The 9,577-nt window shown below is 43.4% G+C and overlaps 1 protein-coding gene across 1 annotated transcript in view; it reads left to right on the top strand.

The window, feature by feature from the left end:
• LOC133543427 (transmembrane protein 131-like) overlaps positions 1-9,577 on the top strand; it is a 61,323-nt gene that overhangs the window by 20,955 nt on the left and 30,791 nt on the right. The window contains exon 2 of the mRNA XM_061887987.1: positions 8,876-8,937. Within this exon, the coding sequence (XP_061743971.1) occupies positions 8,876-8,937 (62 nt within the window). The remainder of the gene's footprint in view (positions 1-8,875; positions 8,938-9,577) is intronic.

Here is a 9,577-nt window from a genome sequence, read left to right on the forward strand (position 1 = left end):
AATTACCAGAATAACAAAAGCTTCCATTGAGGAACAATTGTTAGGTAATATAACACGTGACAATTAGCATGATTTTTGTTACAGTCCACTTTTTTAATAATATGCTAATGTTTAGCGTATTAAACAATTTTAACATAGTTAAAACAGAGTATAGGCCTTACTATATGTTCAACCATGAGCGGGGATCGAAACACATTTCTGATCAGATGGTTACATAAAAAGTGGACTTTTAGTAATATATAATCTGTGCAAACACTACCGTATTTCCTTGAATTGCCGCCGGGGCGCTAATTAATTTAAATCCTCTTCTCACTCCGGCGTTTACCAAAGGCATGCGGTAAAGGCAAGCATGCGCTAATTATTTTAAAACTTCTTCTCACTCTGGCACTTACCAAAGGCATGCGGTAAATTTAGGCCTGCGTTTATAAACTTGAGTGTGATGTAAGGATACCATCATGAAAAGCACATTTAATAAAAAAAAGTTATTATGGTCTTACCTTTACTTATAAATGAAGTCCATGCGCAGCTCCCTCTGATCAAAAGCATCGATAACTTGTTTATAGAAGTCTTCCTTATCTTTCTTCAGTTTTAAAAGTCTCCATGTCTCGATGGAGATCTTCCTTTATTACCTCCTGCTTCCATTGAAAGTCCAGTTTAGGAAACTGTTATTTTAGATATGTAATCCTCCATGTTAAAAGTGCAAGCGAGAGGAAAAGATCAACGATCGCTGCTCACTCTTGCTGCTTGTTGTCACTTTTTCTGCAGCCGAGTAGTCGCAAGAAGGATCACTAGCGCCCTCTACCACCAGGAGGTGGGAGTCATTTAATGACTCATATTTGACACACGCAGCTACGGTATATTAATAAAACATAGCTGCTTACTGTTCTTTTTAGCATATTCAAAAGCTTGGACCTTAAATCCTACTGAATAGCTCTTAATCTTCTTCCCTTTATGCGATTTCAAATGATTGAAATCAGCCTCCATTTTGGAAATGATGACAGGTGAAGTGTCACTCGTGACATGACGAGTTTGACCCGGCGGAAATTTTAGGCATACGCTAATTATTTAGCGAAAAGAGTTTGACCTGGCTGAAATTCTAGACATGCGCCAATAAAAATAATATTTTGCGAAAAGAGTTTGACCCGGCGTTAATCCTGAGCCGGCGGTAATGCTAAGCATGCGCTAATTATTTTGCGAAAAAAGTTTGACCCGGCAGTAATTCTAGGCAGGCGCATACTATATACCCGGGGGCAATTCAAGGAAATACGGTATATATTGTGAGAAGATGATCTACCGCATCGTGGTGTACAGCGCACACCATGTCCTGCCCTTAAAAAGTCCAATTGCAGTCAATCATATCTCCTTTTTTCACTTAAAAAACAAATACAGAGGACCTCCGTGTCCTCAAAGATAGTTACTTATGCTTAAGATTACAGATTTACTTCATGAAGTTACATTCTAAAAGGAGCTGAACTGCTTTTTTGCACGCTTTGGGACATCACAATCAGTCACAGCCACACCACCACCAGCACCCCCAACCCCCCCCCGCACTCACCCTTGAGGAGCACGTGGTCAGGCGGGTGCTCAAGGCAGTGAACCCCAGGAAAGCGACTGGTCAAGAAGGTGCTCAAAGCATGTGCCGACCAGCTCTCCTACATTATCACCGTCCTCTTCAACCTCTCTCCTTGGCACACGCATTCATCCCACCCTGCCTTAAATCTGCCACAATACTCCCGGCACCCAAGAAAGCTGCCACAAACAACCTCAATGACTATCGCCCAGTATCACTCACACCTGTCATCATGAAGTGCTTCGAGAGGCTGGTCCTCCACCACATCCAAGCCTGCCTCCCCCCTACCCTAGACCCACAGCAGTTTGCCCACCGGACAAACAGATCCACGGATGACACCATATCCATGGCTCTCCACTCAACACCAGGAGAGCTATGTCAGGATGCTTTTCATTGACTATAGCTCCGCCTTCAATACCATCATTCCAGACATCCTGGTCACCAAACTGCTGGACTTAGGCCTACCCTCACCCACCTGTCTTTGGATTAAGGACTTCCTGACCAACCGACCTCAGACCGTAAAACTTGGCCCCCATCTCTCCTCCCCCCGCACACTCAGCATCGGCTCCCCACAGGGCTGTGTGCTGAGCCCTTTGCTGTATTCCCTCTACACCCATGACTAGTCCAGCCCACTCGGAGAACACCATCATCAAGTTCGCCGATGACACAACGGTGGTGGGTCCCATTACAGGGGGGGATGAGTCTGCATACAGAGATGAGTTCCTGAAACTATCAGCGTGGTGTTCAGTGAATAATTTGGCACTGAACACCACAACAACCAAGGAACTCATCTTTGACCTCAGGAAAAACACCGCAGACCCCGCCCACCTCTACATCAACGGCGAGGAGGTGGAGAGAGTCAGCTCCTTCAAGTTCCTCGGCACCCTCATATCTGCTGACCTGTCCTGGACCCAAAATACAACTGCGGTCATCCGGAAGGCCCAGCGGGGACTCCATTTCCTGAGGGTGCTGAGGAAGAACAGACTGGAGAGGCAGCTGATGGTGACCTTCTATCGCTCGGCTGTCGAGAGCCTGCTAACGTACTGCATAACAGTGTGGTACGCCAGCTGCACTGAAGCAGACGAACAGGCGATTCAGAGGGTCATACAGTCTGCACAAAAAAGGACTCACACAACTCCCGTTGCCTCAACAGAGCAAAAAACATTACCAAGGACAGCACACACCTTGGCTTCCACCTGTTTGACTTGCTACCATCAGGCAGGCGCTACAGGTGCATCAGAGCCAAAACAAACAGGCTCAGAGACAGCTTCTTTCCCACAGCTGTCACCATGTTGAACTCTAACTTAAAATAATAATAACTCACCCCTAACTTACAATATAATGCCCTAATACCCTAGTGTGCAATACTACCCTTCGAGTGCAATACGTCTGACACTGATTATTTATTACTTCGGTACTCCTGTCTTGCTCTGTATATTGTACAGTATTTTGTACTTCTATAGTGTTTTGTATATTGTACAGGATTGCTTATTATTTTTATTGGATAGTAGTCTGTTTATTTCAATTGTTAGTTTTTCCTTTTTACCTCTTATGTCATTTATTTCACCCCATACTTGTTCCCACTACCGCACCTTAAGTTGGAGTCGTTATATGCAAATATAATGACAATAAAGTTCATTCTATTCTATTGTATTCCAAAATATGTGCTATTAAGACAACGGGTAATGAGCTACATAGAAGACCTGTCAAAATTGGAATCCTATGCTACCTATGATTATGTCATAGAAGACCTGTCAAAATTCTACTAAGACGACGCGCTACCTCTCATTATGCCGCAATTATTTTTCGGAGGGCCAAACCTGATTTCGTTCTCCACGCAATTTAACAAGGCCAGGGGTTAAACGCACAATTTAAACAAGGCCAGGGGTAAAACGCACAAAGGGCATCAGACCAGTTCATTTGGTCGGCACTCAATTACAGGGTTGACACCCGTGAACAGATCAGACTAGTTTATTATGCATTTGTGTAGTTCTGTAAACCTGTTAATGATCTGCGGCAGGGATAAGCGCGTGCTAGGGAATTTCCACCAAAACGCCCGGTACATTGTTTATCGTGGTTATGATATGATTTCTGCCGGGTCTGATTATTATCAATAAATCAAACATGTTCATTGTTAAAAAAACGTTCATTCACAGTTAGTCACATTACACTTGTTTCACCCGGTATATAGAAGCCTTGTACTATTGGAGACTACAGTAATGTAGCTCGGAGGACCCTCCAAGCGTCATTGTGATGGTTGTCGCTCGGCAACGTTTGAAATTCTTGCTCACTTCCTGTGTAATTCTTCCAAGTGAGAACTGGGCTTTGATTTATGAAACCATGGACACAAATTGTCCTGCACAAAGTTGATCAATGTGACAAGACGACCTTTAGCTGTAATGTTACTGTTAGCATTCCATGTTAGCTTTGCATAGCGCTGGGCAATTAAATGATGCACCGAAATGAAAATTTGTGGCCGAAGCCGAATAAAATTTAAACGCTTGGCCGAATAATGAATGCAGTTTTTCACATTTTTTTTTATATTGCATAAATAGCCTAGAATAAATATTTAGACATGTTTTTCAAATAAAGTAATTTTTTATTGAATATTCCATCCATCCATCCATTTTCTACCGCTTATTCCCTTTCGGGGTCGCGGGGGGCGCTGGCGGCTATCTCAGCTACAATCGGGCGGAAGGCGGGGTATACCCTGGACAAGTCGCCACCTCATCGCAGGGCCAACACAGATAGACAACATTCACACTCACATTCACACATTAGGGCCAATTTAGTGTTGCCAATCAACCTATCCCCAGGTGCATGTCTTTGGAAGTGGGAGGAAGCCGGAGTACCCGGAGGGAACCCACGCATTCACGGGGAGAACATGCAAACTCCACACAGAAAGATCCCAAGCCTGGATTTGAACCCAGGACTGCAGGAACTTCTTATTGTGAGGCAGACGCACTAACCCCTCTGCCACCGTGAAGCCCTATTGAATATTGACATTTTTTTTAATATTGACATTTTTTTAATATTGCAGTAGTCTTTGCTTTTCAAAAAAAGCCCAGTTTTTCATTTATATTAGGCCTTCAAACAAAACATGCATTCCAAAAAAAAATAAAGTGCATAAAAGTGGATAAACCCACAACAAATGAATGATTGTCCTTTTGGCAAACGTCTGCTTAGCCACAGTAGATATGCTAATAATGTAAACAGAAGGCTCAAGTAAATCTCAATAAGTGTGTGCTTGTAACCTCATACACTTATACAGGTAGCCTACACAACAGGCTAATAATGTAAACAGAGGCCCCACTAAATCTCAATAAGTGTGTGCTTGTAACCTCATACACTTATACAGGTAGCCTACACAACAGGCTAATAATGTAAACAGAGGCCCCACTAAATCTCAATTAAGTGTGTGCTTGTAACCTCATACACTTATACAGGTAGCCTACACAACAGGCTAATAATGTAAACAGAGGCCCCACTAAATCTCAATAAGTGTGTGCTTGTAACCTCATACACTTATACAGGTACACAACATTGTAACCTCATACACTTATACAGGTACACAACATATCCCAACGTCACTGCACGTTGGTTGATTGCGTCACCGTTTCAAAAGCTTGCGTCACACGCCACTATTCGGCCTTGTTTTGAACTCATTCCACCGAAGGCCGAATGTGGCTTTTTTTGCCATATTCGGCCGAATATATTCGGTTACCGATTAATCGGTGCATCCCCAATATATATATATATATATATATATATATATATATATATATATATATATAATATAATATAAATATATGTGTATATTTATTTTCATATCTATATATGTATTTTTTGTATATATATATTTATATATATATATATATATATATATATATATATATATACTCTATATATCGCGGGTTTGTCTATAGAAAATAACTATATCGGGATATTCGAATATACGTTCTCAAGCAGTTGCTTTTTGCTGCGGACATTACACTACAGGCTTTTTTTCAGTCTTTGTTGTCTCTGCTTCTCACAGAGACTTAAATCAAGCGCACCTTCTTACATACGTCACATACTGTCATGCGTGCACCGTCATATGCCCTCGCTATGCAGAGAGGTAGCAGCCTGGGTAACATTAGCTGTGATGCTAGCGGAGTGGTGCGAGTGGTAATACGAGAGAGAGAAGGTGTGAATCTGGTAAAGAATGAAGGACGAATTAGTTCCTTAGAAAAACGGCACGGCGGTGGTTTGGCTTCAAGCGGGACGATGTCGAACAAGTATGCGGCAAAACAATGTTAGAAAAAGTAGCAGCAGTGCTAATATGTAGCATCATTTGAAAAGTCACCCGCTAGAGAATGAAGAGTGCTTGAAACGCCGCATGTCAACATTTCTGTTCGGTGCCACACCCACAAAATGCCAAAGCAACCATTTCCACATCAACACCATATGAAAAAAATAGTCAACAAAAGACATACACTATTTGATGTCCTCTCATGCAACTCATTTCTTTTTGACACTTATTGAAATATTTTGTGACATCATGCACAAAAGTGCACTTTATTTATTTTAAACTATTGTAGTGGCGTTCTGTACAAAAAGTGCACTTTAATTTAGTGTTTTGATTTGTCATCTTAGTGACATCCTGCACAAAAGTGCACTAATAGCTTGTTTTAAAATGTCTCTGACAATCTTGCACTTTCTGTTTTGGAAATGACATGAATGTTCCCGGTAAGGTTTATTCAGGTGTACTGGAGAGGAGGCTTCGTCGGATAGTCCAACCTCGGATTCAGGAGGAACAGTGTGGTTTTCGTCCTGGTCGTGGAACTGTGGACCAGCTCTATACTCTGGGCAGGGTTCTTGAGGGTGCATGGGAGTTTGCCCAACCAGTCTACATGTGCTTTGTGGACTTGGAGAAGGCATTCGACCGTGTCCCTCGGGAAGTCCTGTGGGGAGTGCTCAGAGAGTATGGGGTATCGGAATGTCTTATTGTTGCAGTCCGCTCCCTGTATGATCAGTGCCAGAGCTTGGTCCGCATTGCTGGCAGTAAGTCGGACACATTTCCAGTGAGGGTTGGACTCCGCCAAGGCTGTCCTTTGTCACCGATTCTGTTCATAACTTTTATGGACAGAATTTCTAGGCGCAGCCAAGGCGTTGAGGGGTTCCGGTTTGGTGGCCACGGGATTAGGTCTCTGCTTTTTGCAGATGATGTGGTCCTGATGGCTTCATCTGGCCGGGATCTTCAGCTCTCACTGGATCGGTTCGCAGCCGAGTGTGAAGCGACCGGAATGAGAATCAGCACCTCCAAGTCCGAGTCCATGGTTCTCGCCCGGAAAAGGGTGGAGTGCCATCTCCGGGTTGGGGAGGAGACCCTGCCCCAAGTGGAGGAGTTCAAGTACCTAGGAGTCTTGTTCACGAGTGGGGGAAGAGTGGATCGTGAGATCGACAGGCGGATCGGTGCGGCGTCTTCAGTAATGCGGACGTTGTATCGATCCGTTGTGGTGAAGAAGGAGCTGAGCCGGAAGGCAAAGCTCTCAATTTACCGGTCGATCTACGTTCCCATCCTCACCTATGGTCATGAGCTTTGGGTCATGACCGAAAGGATAAGATCACGGGTACAAGCGGCCGAAATGAGTTTCCTCCGCCGTGTGGCGGGGCTCTCCCTTAGAGATAGGGTGAGAAGCTCTGCCATCCGGGAGGAGCTCAACGTAAAGCCGCTGCTCCTCCACATCGAGAGGAGCCAGATGAGGTGGTTCGGGCATCTGGTCAGGATGCCACCCGAACGCCTCCCTAGGGATGTGTTTAGGGCACGTCCAGCTGGTAGGAGGCCACGGGGAAGACCCAGGACACGTTGGAAAGACTATGTCTCCCGGCTGGCCTGGGAACGCCTCGGGATCCCCCGGGAAGAGCTAGACGAAGTGGCTGGAGATAGGGAAGTCTGGGCTTCCCTGCTTAGGCTGCTGCCCCCGCGACCCGACCTCGGATAAGCGGAAGATGATGGATGGATGGATGGATGAATGTTTGTGCCACTGCTTAATTAATAACTTTTTCATAAATGCACTTTAGCTAAATTGACTTAGTTGTGATTTCCTTTTCTGCATGAAAGTTTAAAAGTAGCATACATTAATGCAGTATGAAGAAGAATGTTTTAATGTAGACACATTGAATCATCTTACTGCTGTGATTATATGCATCAAGTGTCCATTACAAGTGTTCATATATATGCTGTATTGTGACATGGCCTAAAAATATGGAGATATTAAAAAAGGCCATTATCGCCCAGCCCTACCGGTTCGCCGTATTTTATTTTCTTTTTTTTTAACAGACATGACGGCGCGTCCTCGCCACATCTTGACATTGCTGGTTGTACAACCAGAGGAGCATGTTGGGCAGCGCACACACACAGAGTACTTACCAGCAGACACAGTGTGTAGACAGAAAAGGGAGAACGGATGCATTTTGGGGTAAAAAGTAACGATAAAGGTGAAGTTATAACACTGAAACACCTTCAGGAAGAGGTACTTAAAAGACATGGCTCGCTAGCAGCTAATGTCCATCTGCAATCGGCATTGTTTCAGCTTCGAACTCACTAGTGCTTGCCTTTATGGCGACAAAAGTAACTTTATCACTGCAGGACGAAGAATACCTAAACATGCTTCACTACACACCGTAGGAGGATACAATAGCTCACCGGCGTCAAAATGTAAACAAATGCCATGGGTGGATCTACACCTGACATCCACTGTAATGATACCAAGTACAGGAGCATATCTAGTCGATACTACTATGATCACATAAATATTTTTTATCGTCACAAAATATTTTTTCTTTTTTTTTTTAAATTCAATATTGTATTCATAAACTCAGGAAATATGACCCTGGACACATGAGAACTTAAATTCTGACCAATGTAGTATCCTGTAACTACTTGGTATCGGATTGATACCTACATTTGTGGTATCATCCAAAACTAATGTCAACTATCCCAACAAGAGAAGAATAAATGGTTTGTAAATGATGCAGGGCGCTTGTCCGCAGCAAGATCGGCAATATCCCTTTTAGAGCACAGCCATAAAGAAAAAGGAAAGAAACAAAAACGTTTTATTGAACCCATTTTTTATCCATTACATGTCAATCGCGATATATTTTGATATGGTTTTTATCACCCGGCTCTACAGAGAATACAAAAAACCTAAATCAACACTTAATTCATGCCAAAAACATGTAGCATTTGCTTTAAAAAATCCGAGATTTGAAGGGCATTGTGGAATTTGTGCTGGTTGCTAATGACTTTTCTGTCGTCCACAGCGTTCATTCAGTCCGACACGATATTAGAAGTTCTACATTTCGGCGATGGAGGCCTTTTACAGGTAAGCTCTTCAGTCAACAATTGCATACATCTGATTCTTAGACTGTTGGAGGATGCCTGGTGGGATACATTGTCTCCAACCAAGCAGTTCTAGCTGCAAACCCTTCCTGAAGGTAGATATTTGTGGTGTTCGCTTTAAAGACAGAAGACACTTTTGAAGAAAAGTAGGATGAATGTATGTATGTACATGTGTGTATATATGTATGTATATACAGTGTTTCCCACAGGTCAGGCATCTATTTGTGGTGGTGTGGTTGGGCGGGGGGGATGTTGGGGGTGGTAGGGGGTGAGGCGGTGGCAGTGGCGGTGATGACCAAGAAGAACGCGGAGTTGGAATATAATTACAACACTTTATGTACATATTTACATAATATTTATATATTATGCAGTGTTTACCACAGGTCAGGCATTTATTTGTGGTGGTGTGGTCGGGCGGCTGGGGGGGAAGGGAGGGGGGGTGGTGGCAGCGGCGATGACCAAGAAGAACGCGGAGTTGGAATATAATTACAACACTTTATGTACATACTTATATACATACTTATATAATATTTCCATATTTATATAATATGTAACTACAAGCTCCATTCACAGACAGAGTCCCATTGCTTTTATGAGCGGTCTCAAGCGAGTCAAAAGCTGAA

Source organism: Nerophis ophidion, linkage group LG26 (genome assembly GCF_033978795.1).
Source record: "Nerophis ophidion isolate RoL-2023_Sa linkage group LG26, RoL_Noph_v1.0, whole genome shotgun sequence".
Classification (NCBI taxonomy): Eukaryota; Metazoa; Chordata; class Actinopteri; order Syngnathiformes; family Syngnathidae; genus Nerophis; species Nerophis ophidion.